A 20,735-nucleotide genomic window follows, 5' to 3' on the forward strand; every position below is an offset into this window, starting at 1 on the left:
CTTTGGGACAAAAATAGTTGCAGCAGGTCGACAATTTGGAACCAAATTAGTAGCAATTAAGTGGTTTTAAACATGTATAAAATCTACAATACTTGCAGCAAGTTTGGAGGATTACCAATTGATAAACGTAAACCCTACCAATTTCAACAAAACTTATTAATAAAACAACAAAATTAATTCACTAATTGAAAAACTAAATCCATTGTTAAAGTTTTTAGACCAATTAGATTCGATTTTATGGAAAAGGTACATGTAAAATTTATTTTTTTTAGGTTTAGGTTAAAGGGTATCATGTGGAAAATTAATGAAAAAGTGTATGTGAAAGAGTAAAATCCGTATGTGAAAAAAGTAATTCCGATTATTTTCACCCCTATTTTAATCCGAGTGTGAGAGAGTTTTAAGGTAAAATCTTCTCAGAAAAGAATTGGCGAAAATTATAAGGCGTCTTAGATAAGAATTGGCGAAAATCTAATCACATGCTCCCTTAAAATCCTCCTAGTATTTGTGATCAATTGAATTCCCTCTAAACTTGTAGCTAAAATCACACATACCCATTTCTTAATTCAACACTTACAGAGTTACCGTTAATCGCAGGTTCGATTTTATTTAATTACTCTCTAGTTTGTGTATATACACTTACAATTGTATTCTGTAATTGTATTAATTTCAATACATATGTCTTTATATAAATTGTATTCTGTAATTCTAAAATCAATATTTGGAATTGGGTTAATTGGGCATGAATACTGGTGGTTCAATTAATGTTTACTGCAATGAAACCCTATTGTAGAATCTTGGTTGATTGCAAAAGTTCATTCATTTTTAGTATGTCAACTCATTTAGTAACTACCAGCAATTTGTCGACGATATACGGTATAGGTTGGATCATCGTAGAAATAGATATGCTTGTAATGTGCCAAAGATTGTAGGTTGAATCAGAAGGATTTTTGTGGTTTCAATTTGAGTTGGGATTGTAGTAGTAAGAGTGATTAGAGGAAATTGTGGTGTTGATAATGGTAGGTTTAGGCGGGTTTCGATAATAGTGAATGTGGCTTCGAATGTGAGGAATAATTCGACATCCACTTCGCCATTCTCAGCAGTTGGTTTGAATGGTAATGTGAAGCCTTTCGTAACTGAGGTGTTACTTGTAGGGAAGTCATTAGGGGTGGGGGATAGTGCCCCATACCTGTACCCACCGCCTAAAATTAACCCCGTACACTCATCAGTGGTACAAAAGCATCCACCTCGACCCACCTGCACAGTTCAATCAGCAAACCCATACCTCCCCTTACCCGCCTGCCACCTGCGTACCCGCTACGTCTGCTCCATTATGTGGGGATTCTGCTTTGCAAAAACAACAGAATTCCAACCCAAGAGTGCTTAGTACCCGAATTAACTTTCCCTAAAGATATGATAAAATCCTTCAATTTTTCTTTTTGGGAATCTAATTGGTCAAAAGGCATTGTTGATTGGCATCCTTTCATTTTTATCTGTGGATCAAAGTTTCTCCAACAAGCTAGGTATTCATGATGATGAAAGCAGAGCATAAGTGTCTTCATCTCAATTTAGCTTTTTTAGTCGGGTTATAGTTTTAATCCGTATTTCCATTTTCAACAAAGGCAAGGATTCACTTTTTTTTGGAGTATGACGGAATAAAGCAAAAAGCGTTACTAATTTGTCTGCTCTTCTTGAATCATGAAACGGTAGCTATTCAGTGCTTAATTTTACGAAGTTTTCATAGTGGGTCTTCCAAAAACACCTCTATGTTCAACACAGGGGAATACTGCGTGTATTTTTTATAGTCCTTTGAGTCATGGGGGTAGTATTGTTGTTATTGTAATAGTCATAATCAATGATGCAGATTGCTGTAGTGATAGTAGCAGGCAAACTTGAATTTGAAGCTGGTTGAATGATACTATTGACTAAATTGAGAATTTATATTCTGTAATATTATATGAAAATAATCCTGGAAACCGAATACTTTGTGTTGTTACTCACCGGCATGTCGTTGTGACCTAATCAGAATAGTATCTATTGCACTACTGTAAATGGGGTATATAAAACTCATGTATTCACCAGTTCAATAGATGCTTGGTGTGCATGCTTGAGAATGATTGATGTAGCCTGTTTGATTAGCTTGCGTCTTTTGTTACTTTCTGGAGATGAAATTTGATAAGAAGTATCTACAATTAATAGTTGCTCCTCTTTTGGGAGTGATTACATCCAGTCTCATTGCATGATAACTTTTCAGCACGCAGAGACAGAAACAGGAAAGGGGAAATTATGTGTGTTTAGCCTTATTTGTCCTTTTCAGCATTATTGTGGTGCTAGTTCTATTCCTTGGTCCGTATTCTATGTTGTCATCTGTGGTTGATATTGCTAAGGATTGCTAATTTATTGAAGGGATTTTCTATGTTGTCAATAAAGAATGAAAGATAAATGATGATCATGTTGATGACTCCACGAGTTAAGGATGATTAATAAATTAAAGTGTTAGGACATAACATCCAAAATAGGCGCATGTAGGTATTTAGGTTATTTGAAGAATTTTTTTACTCACTTTTGGGGTATAATAGATGATCCAGAAAAGGGAGGGTATATGGTAGAATTCGACAAAACACAGGGTACACGATAGATGTTCCCATTACCTAGTTGCAACTGTAGGGATATTTTTGAAGCTGTATGTATCACTTTCACATATCAAGCTCTGTTCAGTTTAAGCTAGATTGCCTCCATATGTACAGCAGTAACCCTTCCTTCCCCTGCGAAATTGTTGATTTTCATGATTCAACTGTTGCCATATTGTTTTTTGTCTGCTATTACTTCTCTGATTACCCTTGCTTTTATTGTAATAATTGTATCTCTTGATGTCTAGTTGAGAGAGATTTACTTCAATATTTGCATCACACATGCTTTTCATGTGTCATAAGTTATAAACTGATTTGAACATTGTGGCATGTGCAGTATCATTTGGATTTTATACACAAATGAAGGATGAAGGATGATAGAAGTTCTGAATATCGACATTTTCAAATTTTGGAGAAGGTAAACATTTAACTTTTTCATTTATATTTTCATGTATTCTGTATATGTAGTCGCTGATTCATCATTCTGGATTTTCGTGCTCGAAAATTCCAAGCTGATCCGTGACTCTTTAAAAGCGAGATCAATTGGCCCTGATTTTGTTGATGGAATTGGCAATTATGGGATTATTTGTTAACTCAATGATGCTCTCAGTGTCAGATGCCTTAGGGTGCAAAGTCTTTCCATTTAAGATGATCTAAGTTTAGAAAAAGACATCTTTTTTGTCATATTGTGGAGCTATACGGCCATACCTTTTGTAATTTGAAGTGGCAGAAGCATAATATTGATAGTTAGATTCATGTGGTCTAGGGCTGCACAAGTTTTTGTTCAGTGGGTCCTTCTAGCCACCCTACCTTCTGGAAAACCTTCATTTGAGACCCAGAGAAAACCTAGAAAGTATTACATGGGAGTTAGCTTTTGCACTTTCACTCCACACTGTATATACATATTCCCTTTCAGCAGCATATTATGATATGATAATAACTGGGTGGCATATAGGTCCCTTTGCTATTAGTTAGGAGTATTTGTGGGCTGCTTTTTCGACATAAATTTTCTAAATGACACATATTTTGGGATTGCCAGTGTCTCTAGACTATCTCCTCAAGCTCAAACTGTGTATTAATTTTGCTGTAGAATGTGTAGCAGCTTAGTAACGTAAGTACCTGAAGAAAAAAAATTGGTCACTATTGAGAAGCTAAAAATGAATTGATTAAAGGCTAAATCATCAATTACTCCCTTTTATAGTACACTTTTTCAAACTTACTCCCTTTTAAAAAAAAGTTTAAAAATTACCCCCAGAAAATTGCTGAAATTTTTAAATTGCTCCCAAATCCCTATTTTTGTACATTTAGGACGAAAATGCCCTTGATTCTCATATTATTTTTTCATTCTTCTTTCTCTCCTTAATTTCCAATTTTCCATTCTTCTTTGTCTTCTCTATCCTTCTCTTGCTTATTTGTTTTATTACTTGGTTCCTATCGTTTAATTCGGCTAATTTGTTGATTATTTTGTTATTAGATATGTTGTTGCGTTTCATTTCATCATTGAAAGGTGGAGTTTAGAGAGAGTGGGTGATTGTGGTGGTTGGCGGTGAAAGACAGTGATTGTTGTGGTTGAACGGTGTATAGGAATTAAGACAAAAGGAGAATAGAAAATAGGGAGACAAGGAGGAGAAGAAGGAGAAGAAAATAAATCAAGGGCATTTTCGTCATAAAAGTAGAAATATAGGAATTTGGGAGCAATTTCAAAATTTTTACAATTTTATGGGTGTAATTTTTAAATTTTTTTTTTGAAAGGGAGTAATTTTGAAAAAGTACATTATAAAAGGGAGTAATTGATGATTTAGCCTTGATTAAATGCATAGTAAAAAATATCCAACTTGTTGAAGTTTTTATTAGTTTGTCACATTAGAATGTGAAATTCATTTTGGAGAAAGCTCTAGGAATGAGTAAGTACGGATACTCACAAGGACACCAATGTTTTTTTATTTTTGGGATAAGACGGGGACAACATATGAATGTTGAAATGCCATCCTAAAACATGTAGATGCCCCATACTCCCATTGTATGTCAAAACAAAATAAATTAAAACTTCAACTATGTTATTGTATATTTGTATGTCATAAAGGTTCCCCTATATGACAAGATAAGGGCTTAGGTCAGTCGTAATGTACATAATAACTTTTTACCTCGAAAAATAGTTTACCTCGAAAAATAGTTTACAAACTACCATAAGGTTAAAATAAATTCTTGTGTAAGTCCACCTTACACAAAAGTCTGTATAAAACGGGTTTTTCTTTATCACTTTCTCAGTTTGTCTTTTACATTTAAACTAATATGGTTATGCGTTTTTAGTTTGTGGATCCATTTTACATAACATTGGTTTAAATCCACCTCACAAGAGCCTAAACGAAGGTTAAAAGTGACATAACCTATAGTAAAGGAAACATAATTAGTTACAAAAAAATTAATGCTCTTATAAAATTCTATTCTTTGTTTTTTTTTTCAAATGCTTATTTAGTACTCCGTATTAATTTTTTGGAGTGTCCTTATGTCAAACTAATACGCTACATGAGAAAATTTTTTGTGCTTCTCAAGTCATAATAAATGTGTGACTATCTTCTCAGCTTCGAACTAAAAGCATTTTTTATATTTGAATCTAATATTTGATCGATATTGTGTACAGTACCAGTTACGTTATTCACTTTCTCTGAAACCTCTGCAGTTTGCATTTCAGTGAAGTGCTCCTTGACCTCTCTTTGGCGAAGACCTTTTTGCACCTGGAGTGACAATAATGTGAGGTAAGATTTACTTGTGTTGGAAAACTTGTCAGAATATGGAGCTTAAATTTGATATGTTTAAAGTTTAAACTACATTTGTGAAAAAAATGGGACAGTTGTACTTTTAATAGAGTCATGTAAAGCACTTGTGGCTGTTATTGACTGAAATTTATTTTTGTAAACTCGGCTCTGCATACTTTGGTGTCTTAGGTGATCAGTAGGTGAACTAGTGAACTAGTGACTAGAGGTTGGCTTATAGTGATATGTTGATAATGTGCACAAATGTTAATATCAGGCTCACAAATATACCAAAGTATAAAATACAAAGTCATTTCAGAAAAGGTGGCACACTGTTAATATATTCTCCTGTACAGGAGGGACAAAGCAAATTATAGAAGGATAAACATTCCCTTTGAAACAAGGGAGCTCACTCCATTTTCGTGGGATCCACAGTTCCTGATTCCTGTCTAATGGTTTGTGGACCCTTCTCACAAGTCTTATTTTAGTTATTCTTCATATGATAGGCAGTCTACTTTCCTAAAGTATATATAGTACGGATGATTTTGCTGCATGCGCCATCATACAGCAGTCACCATGCTCCTGTTTTCTAAACTGATTCCAAAGGTATGTACGGCTCTCCATAACAGACTGAAAGCAACATCTCTAGAAAGTATTGTTTTTATATCTTTATTTTGCTGTTTTCGTATGAGGTAACTTTTCAACCTTTATAAGAACGATAATCTTTGAACCTCATCTAGTGAGTTGCGGTTGTAAAAGATACAATGGGCGCAACTGTTATTGGAATGATTGGTTTGCCTTGTGGTTTGGACATAGCTCCCCTCTGGGTTCTGTGCAGAAATTGTGCCACAATCATCGCACTAGGATTGGCGACAACCCTTTCCCAGGCTTCATTGACCTCTTCTCCATGGTGTAGAAATGCTTCCGTAGCATCTATACGATGCAAATTCCAACCCCGTAATTCCCTTAGACGATGAATTTTTTTCAGCTGGCGGCATGCCAGCCTGTAGGTGTTTACTTTAATTTGATCGATGGCTTCATGAAGAAGAGTGTCCAAGGATTGTGGGTCTGCATTAGGATTCCTTTCTTCCTTTAGGAATTCGTCTAACTCAGGAACACCTATTGCACGTCGAACTCCTTTAGTGTAATCTGTTCTGTTATCAAATAGCGCTTTAACCTCTTCGACTAATCCTGCTTGTACCATTTGATCAACCCGTTTTGACACAAAGCGGTGGAGGATGGGTAGGGATACATCAACCCAGAGAAAGCAACACTCATAGCTTGATGCAAACAAGGGATCATCATTCACCAGGGATTCTATGAATGAATTTGATCCCCCTGCTATGATTGGGAGCTTACCCCGTTCAATGATTGATTCTATAGCAAGAAATGCATGATGGCGAAAATCAGATGCTGTGTAATCAGCATTTGGGTCTACTATTCCTAAGAGATGATGGGGTATACCTCGGCACTCTTCTTCGGTCGCTTTGTTGGTTACTATATCCATCCCTCTATAAACTTGCATTTTATCAGAATTTATTATTTCACCTGGAACATGGGTTGCTAAGTCAATTGAGAGTTTTGATTTGCCAGTCCCTGTTGCACCCATTACAATCACCACCTTCTTTTGATTCTGAAAGTTTATGGAGCTTTTGTTAATCGCCCCTGGAAAACTTAGGAGAGCTTGTGCTTGTTTCCACATAGAGAATGAGCGATTCATTTTGTGCAAATAGTGCTTGCAAGTTGCAAGTTATATATTTATTGAGTTGTCGTATATTGTAATATAAGAGAGTATTTTTTTTTTTTGAAGAAGAAGAAACGTTGGATTTTGAAGAGTGAATGTGCCAGGTTCAAACGCTCAAAGATCAATAATTAGCAACTGCGATAGATGATGATGAAGTACCTATATAGTGCTTCTGTTTCTTTCTCTAGGCGGAAAGGGGTAGACTAAATTGTGGTTTTTTTTCAACTTACCAACTTCAGCTGAGGCTGGTGAAGAAGGCTTTATTGTGGTAGAAAATACAGTATCAATTGCGTTTTAATATTTGGACACCTCAAAGAAAACTCAGATTTTTTTTGTGCCTCGCATTTCAGTTGCAAAGGCAAGCTATGTAAATGTCACCTTCTTCACTGAAGGAAGGTGAGTTTCGTGAGCTCCAGAACAATGAAATGACATTGGGCAAACGCTCACTCTAAGTGTAACAAGACATGTTAGCTAGGTTGGGTATTTATGGTGCGGATGGCCAGAACCTGTCCTGCTGTGGGGTGTCTTATAGATTCTCCAGCATGAAGCCTTGTCATGACGCGTTGCATGCTGAAAGTATTACTTTATATTTTCAAATAATTGTGTCTTTGAAAAATTGATTGATAAGATAGAATCTACACCATGAACTTTTGGACTTGTTTGGTATAGTGGCCTTCTAAACTGTAAACTCTAAACTTTCCTAGCGAAAGTTCTTTTTAAAGTTAAAGTGGTATTTTTCAAGGACATGTTGCCGATTTTTTGAATTTGGATACTAAGTTGTTAACCTTATGTCTGTCTTATTCATCCTGCCATTCTCAAGATTCTCCCGACGAAAAAGCAAGGGTTCTCCGGATGAGGTTTGCTAACATTTTTCTTTGTCTACATGACATTTAAACTTAACAAAGCAGTTTATATGATTCTCAAATATTATTGGATGGGTTTGTTTCTTGTTCTGTAATGGTGGTTATGAACCTATGATGTATTTGAATTTTGACGATTCATGGAGTTTTAGGTAAGAACCTAAAGCATGATGAGTAAGAGTAAGTTTTCAACTTTGATTCACACCCTGCTATACTATAAAACCGTCTTACCTAAAGTTTCATGAAGATGTAAACATTGTGCATGTAACTTCCGGCCTTTCCTTGTTACCCTATGGTAACTTAGGCCTAGTGAACATTCCTTTACAATTGAGGTAAGTTAGGGGAGTGAACGGTCCGTGAAGCATTGGTTTATGCCTGTTTATATACAAGTATGTTATTTTATTTATTGTGCTTTTAGCTTTCCTACAGAAAATAAATGCTGCCAAAAGACGGGAATCTCAGCTGGACTACTAATCGCATCATGCAAATTCCCTTTAAGCCTAATTGGCTGCGAAGGTTAGTGTGTTTTGTTTATGTAACTGTTGATCTTTATTGTTTCCTTGGAATCGACCTTTTTATAGAGAATCTCAGTTGAGTAGTTTTCTTTGACACTGCACGAAGATAACATTCTTTTATGGCTCCGTGCTCATTGATAATATAGATAAAGCAAAAAGTTTTCTGGGCTTATAATTTAGATCTCAGTTGTAATGGGACTTCAAAGTTCATAATAGACTACTGATGCGAGCGATAGCTGTTGCTCTTGTTATCGTTATCTTACACAACTACCTGGTGAAAAGTTAGAACTATTTTAAGACACTTGGACATAGCAGTTCAAGTGAACTTCGTGTGATGGCAAATCACTTTAAACAGTGTACGTCTTAATTTAGCTTTTGTCTAGTATTAAATGATTTTGTAGTTTAGAATGTCTAAAGTGTTCCTTTTGAGAATCAAACTTCCTGTGAGTTTCGATTATGGTAAAATCTATTGGTGGATGATATCGTTTTGAGGAGCTACTATTGGAATTGGTTAATTCAAGAACCTTGGATTGGGTCTTAACTCTTGAGTCGTAACCATCCACACATGCGAGATTGTTCCTTCATTTGATGTTGAAGTACAAAGAACAACCAACATATTTTGTCTGAATAGTGGAAAATTTTATCACAAGGTGTGGGAATTCCAATTTGCAGAAAGATCGTTTTCTCATTTCTCATGAACAACATCTAACTATTTGTTCGGGAAACGTTTGGAATCGAAAACCCCCACAAAATCTCTATTCTCATTAAATGACTTCCTGCATTCAAATTCATGTGAATTGAAAAAGATTGTTTGGTTCTCCATGTAGGAACTCATTTCATGTTAATTTTTAATTATCAAGGTGGAGGTAGGTAATCCAACTCCTTCATTTTGTAGGATTGAGAATTCGTGTTAATTTCTTAATTTTAAAAAGGAGAAAAACAACAATCAAACTACTATGTTCTCAATTCGTCCTTTGTTGGCACAAATGGCACCCCTCTTTGCATTTCACTATTTACTTTTAATACTTAGTTTTTTTTTTCTAAAAGTCATCTATGGTAGGTACCCTTTGCAGATTCACTATCAATTTTGATACTTATGTCATCTTTGGTAGGTACCCTTTGCATTTTCACTATTACTCGATACTTTTAATGTGTTTTTGAAGTGATCTTTGGTAGGTACCCTTTGCATTTTCACTATTCCTCGATACTTTTAATGTGTTTTTGAAGTGATCTTTGGTAGGTACCCCTTGCATTTTCACTATTACTCGTAATATTTCTTTCTTGTCATTGATCAGTTCTGTAGTTAGGTTATTAGTTGTGCGACACTCCAAAGTTGGAAGCGCCTACACAAATTTGGAACTAACGAAACCTTAAAACTCACGGAGTACCCTCGTTACTCTTGTTACAGTCGGTTGTCTCTGAAGTAATTACGCTCCTAATACAACAGCATTAGAGCCTTAGTCCCAAAATGATTTGGGTCGGCTGGAATGAATCATGTCAATCATCATCTGAAACCGTCCAGAGCATCCAATAGGGCTCCATAATATACGGAGATTTAAGTAATTAGGCTCCTAATGACCCGAAATATTCCTTGCTGAAACGATAAATAGGAATCGCAAAGCTAATACGTAGAACTTGCTTATAGGGATTAATAAAACTCGAATAATGTGGGCATTAAAGTTTAAAAAGGATGATAATAAGTCTTATATTCTGGTTGGAGTGAATTTACATATGTATTATCTCATCGAAAGGTAATGCTTATTATTGGTCAAAATATAATTTAATATCTAATCTTCAAAAACACTTTTCTATGTTTGTTTCGAACGAATATTTCTCTCTTGATTTTAGAACTATATCTTGTTTTCACTGGGGAAGAAACAGCATATTCTAAGGGACCAAGAAAGCTAAAGGCACTGACCTAGTGGTAAACTAAGGGCTTTTGGTCAAGTGTTACCTAAAACGTACCATATTTTAGATATATATACTATGTAAATTGAAATAAAATATTTGTGAATTTATTTGCTGTGTGTTGAATGTTGTTGATGTTTCGATTGGCAGTTACTGGTTTTTTTTATTAATGATTTATAAAACATGTTTGATATGATTTCAAAGGCATTGAAAACGGTTTGGATTGGATATGTTGGAGATGTCCTCCGAATAGAATGTAATGGTTTTTCGAGATGTGTTCTAACGAGTTATGGATTTGGCAGACATGGTCTTATTGTTTTAGGAGATGCTCGCCTTGTTTGGGTTTTCTGTTAGTTGTGGACTTGTGGTTGAATTCTTCGAAACTAAACTCATCGTAGAAGATAGAGTTTTACTGACAGAAATTTTCAGTGGGGGTTAGTTGATCGAGACTTTTCCTTAACAATCTCCTTTATCGGGTTGACTGTCTAAGACGTATACGCACTCTAGAGTTTAGGTACTATTACTGCTGCATAGTTTAGAAATGGTTATCCTTCAGGACACGGGATCGCCTGAATCCTCTATCTCTAGGAGTTATTAAGAAAATGCTTGGATGACAGTAGGTAGCGGTTGTAGTATGAGGCGGTATCTTCATGAAAAAGAGTCGACAACTTTCCGCTGAAAATTTTTCTCCTTTGACAGGGTATCAGGAGTCAGGGTTACACTTCATACATCTGTTGTGTCGTGAAGCATTGTTCATTTGTTCCTATTTATTAATCAGTTACGATCAATGTATTAGTTAGATGAAGCATTGAATTGGAGCTTGTACTTATCGTTTATGCGTTTTGAAAAGTTTTTTCTGTTACGTTGTACAGCCGACTCAAATCTAGCTGATATTGATGTGTCTAAGACGTCTATGATATGGATCTATATTCTTCTTGCATTTCTCAACGGTTTTACCAAAAAATTGATGAGTTTGGAATTGCCTCTAAGTTGATCAAACCGATCTTAAACTTGAATCCGAGTCAAACTACACCGAATTTGCGCTGCTTTAATTTCGAGCTTGGTAAAGCTCAAATCAAAAGCTTGTTTAGTCTGTTATCGGTTTCTTGTAGTAATTGGTTACGGGTAAACTATCGTGCTAGCGGATCTACTTTAATAATAGGGGTAAACCTCGCTCTTTGAATCCTAAAAGAAGAGAGAAACCCTTTTTGTTCCAAGTATAAATTATCTTGCAGACCGGCGCATTTTTTTTTTTTTTTTTTTTTGATAAGGTAAGAAAACTAGGTTGATCCTCTAGGGTAGGACACTGGGATCAACCTATCTCATCCTTTTGAATGTGTGAGGTAAGTTGAAGTCACCGGCTTTCAAACCACCTCGAAAGAGTTGGACATGAATGTCCAATATAAGTCATGAAGTCAGCAACTTTGTTAGGTTCACGAAAGCAATGATTAATTATGAAGGTCGAATTTCACATACTTGATAATACTAGAGATTTTCCAGGAAATTTGTCAAGTACTACAAAGTGAGTTAATAACACATAAATTATCACCCTCTAGAAATAGCTTTGAGATTCCTAACTGTTTAGCGGCTAAAACACCTTCTTTTAAAGCGAGAGCTTCCGCAAGAGGAATACTATTAAATCCGCACTTTTTTTGCTTCTAACACAAGGACTTTACCATTATGATTTCTTATACAATATCCTAAAGCAGCTTTATTGCCTTCTATTCTCAAACCGTCAAAATTTAGCTTTAATTATTAGATATAAATTGAGATTCAGGCTTTTTCAAATTGAATACGAGCTATTTCCTTTTTTTTTTTTTTTTTTTTATGCTTCACAAGCTCAAGATCAAAATTCTAAGATGATCTTGAACTTGAGCTCGGATCAGCTTGATTGCATTCTTAGTTAGAATAATGAAATTTACGCAAAGTCATGGAAGTGGTTGCAAGTGATAATAATAAAATAAAATAATGGATGAACTTTGACTAATGGAAATTATAATAAAATAAAATAATGGATGAACTTTGACTAATGGAAATTAAGCAAGTGTTTTAAAAATGTTGATTACATTCCCTTTTTTTTAATGTTAATAACAAATTCTAATTTATGACAGGCACTTTTGAGCACAAGCTTGTAAACTCTCAGATAATACAAGTGGAAGAGTAAGTGATGGAAAAACAAGTGGGGGAGAGTTTGTAAGAAAGGAGACTTATTGTTTTTATATATAAGGAAGATTCTTTCATCCTTCACGGCTATTAATTTCTTTTTCGTTAGGTCGTTAACTACATCTAAGCTTGTGATCCAACAACTTAGAACCCTTCATTATTCTAGTCTTTCAAACTCAGGGTATCGATCTCTCAATAACGTTATTGAGAAACCGTCGCTCTAAAATTTTTGTGAACATGTTGTACTCTAGTTCTATGACAATATTTCCTCATTCCTGAATATTATAATTCCGGATGACAAGATCATTTTATTTTATAATTTGTGATTTTCAAAAACTCTCGATAACATAATAAGAACTGCATCAAAAATTTCACGTTCACAAAAAATTAACCAAGTCATAATTTCAATAAATAAATTGATTGGCTTGACTTTATAAATACTTGTCACAAGTAGACCTAGCAAAACTGACATGATTCGAAATTCCGAATGCTCGACGCGAGTCCCGAAAGTGAGCCGATTTACTTAAAATGACTTAATTAAGACAAAATTATGATCAGAAATGACACAAACAACCCGATCCGAAGTAACCAGACCCAAAATGACCCTATAAATTATTAACCCGAAATAACCCGACCGATCCGAATGAACCATTTGATAGGTCTCACAAACATTAGAAAAAGTCAAACCATCACAAAAACAATTCCATAAATAAAATATCAAAAATTATTATTGGATGGCCAGACATTAACGTCAATAATGGCATGGCGTATAAACACCTCAGTTCATCCCCTCTAAAAGTCTCCTACTTCATTTTTTGTTCTTTCTTTTAAACACCACTAAATTAGGATTAATAATGGAGATAACTATAAGCGCAATTCTAATATCTTTCGTCTTCCTATTCATATTAACGTGGGTATTGAAAGCGGCAGGGTGGGTGTGGTTCAAGCCTAAACGACTCGAAAGACGTCTTAGGAGTCTCGGGTTTTATGGCCACCCCTACAAGTTTCTCTTCGGTAATAAGAAAGATATCGGGCTGATGACCCGACTAAGTACTTCCGAACCCATGGATCATTTCTCTAATGATTATTGCAACCGTGTTACTCCTTTCCATTATCAAACTATTAAGGATTATGGTATGTACTTTATTTCACTTTTGTTGCTATTTTAATAGCTTCTTTTAAACATATAGGCATATAATTTTTGGTTTCTTTATTAAAATATATATGTTCGTATAAAAGTTGGACGTCAATTAGTTTTTTTTTCTTTTGGTATAAATGGAAACTCAAAAAGTAATTAAGTATGATGTAATACATTCGATGTACAATCATTTTTCTCTAATACATATTATTGGCTTTGATTCAAACATTGTCCTGACAGCATGACTCATGATCACTACGACTTTACCAGCTAAGTTAACTAACACTTCTGCACCGTCAATTTGTCAAAGCTAGTACTTTCCCAAATTTGAATCTCGGTTTTTATTACTCTAAGAACAAATTGTATATGTGAGACCAAACAATTTGTCATATAATATATTAGATATTTACGAATATGATCGACCGTAAGGTCTCAAGTATGAATAAGTTCTAGCTCCGCTACTGATATATAGTTTGTGGTATTTAGTATGTCCAAGCACATGCGTTTGAAAAACCGTTTATCATAAGTAGACAATTTATGTGAAAGTATTTTGATGATTTAATGCAGGAGATTCTTCATTTTATTGGGATGGGCCAACACCAACAATAATTATAACAAAACCAGAAATTGTAAGAGAAATTATGATGAAGATGTACGATTTCCCAAAGCCAATTTTACATCCACTTATGAATAAATTCACAAGAGGTTTGGTAAGACTTGAAGGACAAGAATGGGCTCAAGATAGGAAGTTGATCAATCCAGCATTCCATATGAATAAACTAAAGGTTTCCCAAATTCTTTAAGCACTAGCATTTGCATTACAAATATTTGTGTAAGACGATTTTACCAAAAATATTACTGTACAACCACCTATTATTTACTCGGAAACCTTATATAAGGTAATGTAGTTAATAAGGTTATTTGGGTAAATAATTTGTGATTTTACAATAAATTTTACCAATTTGTTTATATTATACGTTCAATAAAGAAAGCTTATTGTTACTACGGAATTTTACAAATCACGAATTCTAGTTAAGACGGGAGTATATCCGTGTTAAATATAAAACAGGTCAAATAACATAGATAAGAGAAAAGAAAAATGTCTATATATTAGCAAAAAAATTGTCTTATCTGCACAAATGGATATTATTTGACCCGTTTTAATATTAAGATGAATATATTTGTAATAAGAGAATAATTATTTACCAATTTGTTTGATGAATAATTTATAGAACATGGTGACGGCATTTCAAGTTAGTTGCAACGATATGATAGATGAATGGGAGAAGATAACGTCCAAAACGGGAACGTATGAGCTAGAAATATGGTCAAGTGTGCAAAATATGTCAGCAGATGCGATTTCACGTGCTGCATTTGGAAGTAGTTTTAAGGAAGGCAAAAAGGTTTTTGAACTATTACGTGATCATCTTGGAATTATCATTAAAGTTTTGCAATCGGTTTATATTCCTGGATGGAGGTAATTTTATATAAACGTAATACATTAGCTTTTTTATATACGAATTTTACTTTTTTATGAACTTTTTGTTATAATATTTTCTTATTTTACCCTTTCTTCTAAAAACCATAAAAACAAATTCCCCTTTCTCTCAAATTTAATCAAATCTTCATAAAATTATTAAATTATGAATCTAATTTCTCCAATTAATCAAGTAATTGTCCTAACTTCAATAATTAATCATTAATTTTGTTTGTTTCAAGTTAATCAGATGTTAATTGAATTAGGAATTGAGGAAATTAGGGTTCACTAATGTTCGAATTAATCAAAATACATTTAGATTTTGAATGGTTATTTAACAAATATTACCACACAAGTATTCTCTTTTTTGAGGATTCATTTTAGATAATAGCCCTCTTTTGATTTAAATAATAACATAAAGAGTTTTATAATATAAGTCAGCGTAAATAACCAAACATAAATAGCAAGTCGGTGAAAATAACATATAAAGCTCAACAATGAATAAGTCTCATGAGAGATCGTCTTGCAGGTTTCTTCCAACAAAGACAAATAACAAATCAGCGAAAATTACCAAGGAAATCGAGGTTTTATTAAAAGGTATGATTTACAAGAGACAAAAGGCGATTCAGGAAGGAGAAGTAGCAAAAGATGACTTATTGGGCATTTTGTTGAAATCATACTATGAAGGGATACAAGATAAAAATCAAGACGAAAATAGAAATCAACAAAATTTAAAGATCAGTTTAAAACAAGTGATCGAAGAGTGCAAGTTATTTTATATAGCTGGACAAGAAACAACTTCAGCATTATTAGTATGGACACTTATTTTGTTGAGTAAGAATAAAGATTGGCAAGAACAAGCACGAGAAGAAGTCATCAACAAATTTGGCCATAACAAACCGAACTTTGATGGCCTGAATGACTTGAAAAAGGTGTGTCTTTCATACTTGAATTTCATTTTTTTTTTTAAATTTAGATACATTTGGGTTAGTTGTATAGGAAAATTAACTAGACCTGGTAAATGAGTTATTCAGATTAATTTCGGGTTGAGTCATTTCAGATTTGTCAGTTTCAGATGATGACTTATAATTAAGTTATTTAAGGATAATTGTTCGTCCGAAGTAATAAATTAAAGATCAGCCATGTATTTATATTTGGATTGACTTTTTCACCAGGTTAGTATGATATTGCATGAGGTGTTAAGATTATATCCACCAATAACCTCTCTTACCAGAAAGGTTAGTCAAGATGTAAAAGTAGGAGATGCACTTCTTCCGGGTGGTGTACATATTAACGTGCCTATGATATATATTCAACATGATGAAAAGTTATGGGGCGGTGATGCAAAGGAATTTAAACCCGAAAGATTTTCACAAGGTATTATAAAGGCTACCCAAGGAAATATGTCGTTCTTTTCATTTGGATGGGGGCCTCGCATTTGCATTGGGTCTAATTTTGCTATGATTGAGGCCAAATTGACATTGACGAACATTTTGCAACAATTTACCTTTGAATTGTCACCTTCGTATATTCACGCTCCTACCTTGGGTTTCGGAACTCTTCGTCCTCAATTTGGAGCACAATTGATATTTTGCCGAATTTGAGAAACATTTGAAGTGGATTAAGATTTTTAACCTTGGAAGGTTTGGTATTACGATAAGCTATGTAGTATATATTGTACTTTCTCCATTAATTATATGTATCTAATTATAAAAATTTACATAAATATTTATTGTAAGTTATAAATTTTGTAGTAGAATTCACTCTAATTACAACTTCTTTCAATAATCAATACATTGTTCATCTATTAATTAACTTCATATTCATTTACCAATTCTTTGAGATCTCCATGTTTGAGCTTTCCATTTTGATAATGGTGGTGCATCTTAAGTGAAATTACAACCTTCTCTTTTTTATTAGGGTTTTTTTTATAACTACTACCTTTATACTACATTGTTTTAAGAATTACTACCAAAATAATTTGCGTTTAAAAGCTACTACCTGTAAGTTTGATTTTTTTTAAAACAGTACTAAATCTCATCCAAACTCAATAAAACACATTCTCAACCATTTATTTTTAAATTTCCATCTTAAGTTGTAAATTTTATCCCTTTAACACTACCGACAATACAGTTTGCAAATTATTTTGGGGCAAAATCAGTTTAACCTAGCTTCATCTAATTCACCTATCTAACATAATAAAGGTAAAAATGTTGCTCAAACTTCATCAAATTAACTGGTTTAAGGGATAAAATTTACAACTTAAGATGAAATTCGAAAATAAATGGCTGAGATTGTATTTTATTGGGTTTGGATGAGATTTGGTAGTGTTTAAAAAAAAAATATTGGAAGAGTTTTTAAACGAAAATTATTTTGGTAGTAGTTCTTAAAACAATGTAGTACAAAAGTAGTAGTTATCAAAAAACCATTTTTATTATTTCACTGGAGTGATGCCGAAGAGATGAAGTTGATATGATGCTTCTATTCCTAGCTGGGAACAACACATTCACACACATATTTTGAAGGGCTTAATTTTGTAAGCAATATTGGAAGCCTTTAATGTTGTAATTTGTTTATATTTTTAAGGCTTTGCCGTGAAAATACCTGGGGTTCTCATGAATGCAAGGAGTATGGGATGTGCAATAAAATGGTAGCCTTAAAAATAATTTCTCCCTTTTTCAAGTCCCTTGACAAAGACGCTTTTATGAGGATTTGTTTGCAAAATCTTTTTTTTTTTTTTTTTTTTTTTTTTTTTGGCAGCTGTAAAAAAAGGTTCCTTATACAAAGCACACCTGCATCTCTAAATCAGGTAACACTACATTATTATTACAAAAACTTAAACTAGGGGTGGGGGTTCTTAACACACGGGGTTTCTTCAAAGAGGCGCTGGAGTAGTACGCTGGGGATGCCATATCTTTCCTTTTTTTCACCATTTGAGCCTTAGGAGAGTACCTGCAACAAGACACACTTACGCCATGAGGACGTAGAAATTTATGGGAGAGAGATCTACTTTTGGAGAAAGTAGATAAATTGTGTCTTGGAGATTCATCCCTTTGGCTATGATTCTACTTGGAAATGGCCATTCTCGAGTACCTGCAAAGCATAGGTGTATAAAGGGCACATGATGGTTTCTCGAATGAGTATATCTTACACTTCTTAGGACGAGCTGAAAAAATGAAAGGTTGATGGTCATTAGAATCCTTCTGAACCGGAGAGCAAATAAAAGTAGCCTTATCATGCACCAGAGAGACACAGACGCTTGAATCATTATCAACGCCCCTGATATTATCATGAGGGATAGGAGTACCCGGAAGAGAAAAATTGTCACAAATTGAAGAAGCACTTGAAATCACGGCCTCGGTAGAGGATTTGTTCAAACTTCTGCTAGGAAAGGCAGATTTCACATTTATAATATCAGAAAGAGGCATGTCTTTCATTGCCCCCATCATCTTAGATTTCCACTTTTTAGGTCTTCTCCTCCTCTTCTTCTTCTTTTTCTTACATCGTTCTCTTATATTGTCTCTCTCCTGAGTTACTTCTCTCTTAAGGATCCGAATTGTTAGGGTTGACAAATCACATTTACGGTAAAAGCTCACTTGTTTACCATCCAACAACTTTTGATAAGATTGTGCGGGGATCCTTATACGGGAATTACCACCTCCCTTTTTGGAGAACTCAAGAACTGACTTCTTAGCACAAATATTTTGAGCCTCCGTCCCCTCCATATTCACACTCTCATTTTCCTTAAAACTCGCATCACTATGCTCTTCCATCATCTCCGTGATCACGCTTTCACTCTCTTTTATACCCACATCCGATGCCAAAAAATGATCAGGCTTCTTATTATTCCCGTCCACGCCATCTTCAGTAGCAACCTCCAACACTTTTTTACCATTTTCCTTGATGAGAAGGTGACCTTTAACCACATCTAATTCCCTTAACACATCCTTATTATTAGGTTCAACAGCTAAGGCCTCAACCAAATCCAATTCAACTAACTGAAACCTTTTCAACTTCATGTAAGCAACCGCCCTTCGAAAAAGTGCCTTAACATTACGAGGAAATATGTCCAAAATCATAGAGCACATACCAGCAGCAGCTTTGTATTCCTCAAGTTTCAAGGCACAAGCAGTCATATTAGAAATTAGGGAAACAACAAGGTCAGATAATGATTGGGTATCTTCATCTCCAATATTTCCCAAGCTCAAGCTAAGTAGTTTACAAACTTCATCGTAACACGCTGCGGCTATATCAAAGTCATTTTTCCTAAAAAAACCATTTCCCTTATCTTTAAGCTCCTTCACCTCAGCTAAGGCTAACCGAGCTGACCCATGCATTTTCATAAAATAGCCTAACATTTTATCCCCATCATTCTCCATAAACCCATCACTAACATGGGCACAAGCAAAAGCCTCAAGAAACTTATGGTGACTAGTAGAAAAAGACATAATTATAATACTAAGGAAGCGGATACAAGTACACCTCAAGGCCCGATTTTAAACATAAAACAATGAAAAGAGAACAATAGTCCTCACTACTTACCCAAACCCCAGCACAAATCACAAATGAAACAAACAGCACCACGACCCACTAATCACAAGACAAAGATAGCCAAACCAAAACGAGAGCAAACCTCCAATACTGAACAAAACCTGGGACAATCAGATTTCAATTGAAAAAATAAACCCACAAAACAAGGCGGACAGACGATTGAACTACACGAAAGAAAATCGATCGGAGAAGATGGTGATAAACTCAGCCACGAATTTACCAACCACAGCAAGAAACGATCGATCAAAAGCGCGAAAAAACAAAATCAAACATGAACCTTTAAGAAATAAATCGGATCAAAGACGGAAAAGCTCACCGGATAACGATGAGAAGCAGGAATAGGAAGAGTTAGAGTTTAAAGGAGCCTCGCGGGCGACTTAAAAGGCGACCGGGGTAGTCGCCGGCGAGGGTGCGATTGTTTTTTGGGGTTTTTTAATTTTGGGGTTTTTGCCTCTTTCTCTCTCTTCGCGTGTTCTTGTTTGCAAAATCTAAACCTAAGAAAACATAAAAGATATGATTGTGAAGGATTTACCAACAGTTTTCACATGGTACCATCCACAACCTACTTGATTAGAAGAGCTAAACTACAACCAAGCACAAGTTCAACTCCCTTATTGAAGCTAAGTCGCACCTTAGATATTAACCTGGACAGCAGGTTTACCTTAGCTCACATCCTAGCACAAAACTCGACCATCCTTAGTAACAGACGTAGGTCGATTATCCACAGCCTACGCACAGGATAACCACCAGGCCTGGCGATAAGGGTGGACAAAATTCGGTTCGGACCGGAACCAGAATTAAAAATTCCGGTCCGGTCTCTGGTCCACCATTTTCTAAGATTCCGGTCCGGTTCGGTCCGAGACCGGATTTTTCCGGTGTGGACCGATTTGGACAAGAATTATTGTTTTATTTTTTTCTTAAAAATATATAGTCCGGTTCGATCCGGTCCAATGGACCGGAATTTGAAAAGGGGACATATTATGGCAAATTACGGTCCAA

At 34.8% G+C, this 20,735-nt stretch overlaps 2 protein-coding genes and 1 long non-coding RNA gene across 4 annotated transcripts; 2 read left to right on the top strand and 1 right to left on the bottom strand.

Moving 5' to 3' along the window:
• Positions 1 to 391: 391 nt before the first annotated feature.
• LOC141642412 (uncharacterized) lies at positions 392 to 11,276 on the top strand. Of its 2 annotated transcripts, none has more exons than XR_012543302.1 (6): positions 392 to 594; positions 2,965 to 3,045; positions 5,308 to 5,383; positions 5,737 to 5,986; positions 7,191 to 8,500; positions 11,107 to 11,276. It is a non-coding gene; the product is annotated as an uncharacterized LOC141642412 (long non-coding RNA). The 2 variants fall into 2 exon arrangements; XR_012543303.1 differs by having other exon boundaries at positions 7,945 to 8,500.
• LOC141626693 (adenylate isopentenyltransferase 5, chloroplastic-like) lies at positions 6,117 to 7,100 on the bottom strand. Its single transcript, XM_074440377.1, has one exon. The coding sequence runs from the start codon at positions 7,098 to 7,100 to the stop codon at positions 6,117 to 6,119; it is 984 nt and encodes a 327-aa protein (XP_074296478.1).
• Positions 11,277 to 13,311: 2,035 nt separating the features above from the next.
• LOC141642413 (cytochrome P450 72A397-like) lies at positions 13,312 to 16,977 on the top strand. Its single transcript, XM_074451205.1, has 5 exons — positions 13,312 to 13,704; positions 14,276 to 14,493; positions 14,941 to 15,185; positions 15,715 to 16,117; positions 16,361 to 16,977. The coding sequence occupies exons 1-5, from the start codon at positions 13,425 to 13,427 to the stop codon at positions 16,787 to 16,789; spliced, it is 1,575 nt and encodes a 524-aa protein (XP_074307306.1). The 5' UTR covers positions 13,312 to 13,424; the 3' UTR covers positions 16,790 to 16,977.
• The last annotated feature ends 3,758 nt before the right edge of the window (positions 16,978 to 20,735 follow it).

Source organism: Silene latifolia, chromosome 2 (genome assembly GCF_048544455.1).
Source record: "Silene latifolia isolate original U9 population chromosome 2, ASM4854445v1, whole genome shotgun sequence".
Lineage (NCBI taxonomy): Eukaryota > Viridiplantae > Streptophyta > Magnoliopsida > Caryophyllales > Caryophyllaceae > Silene > Silene latifolia.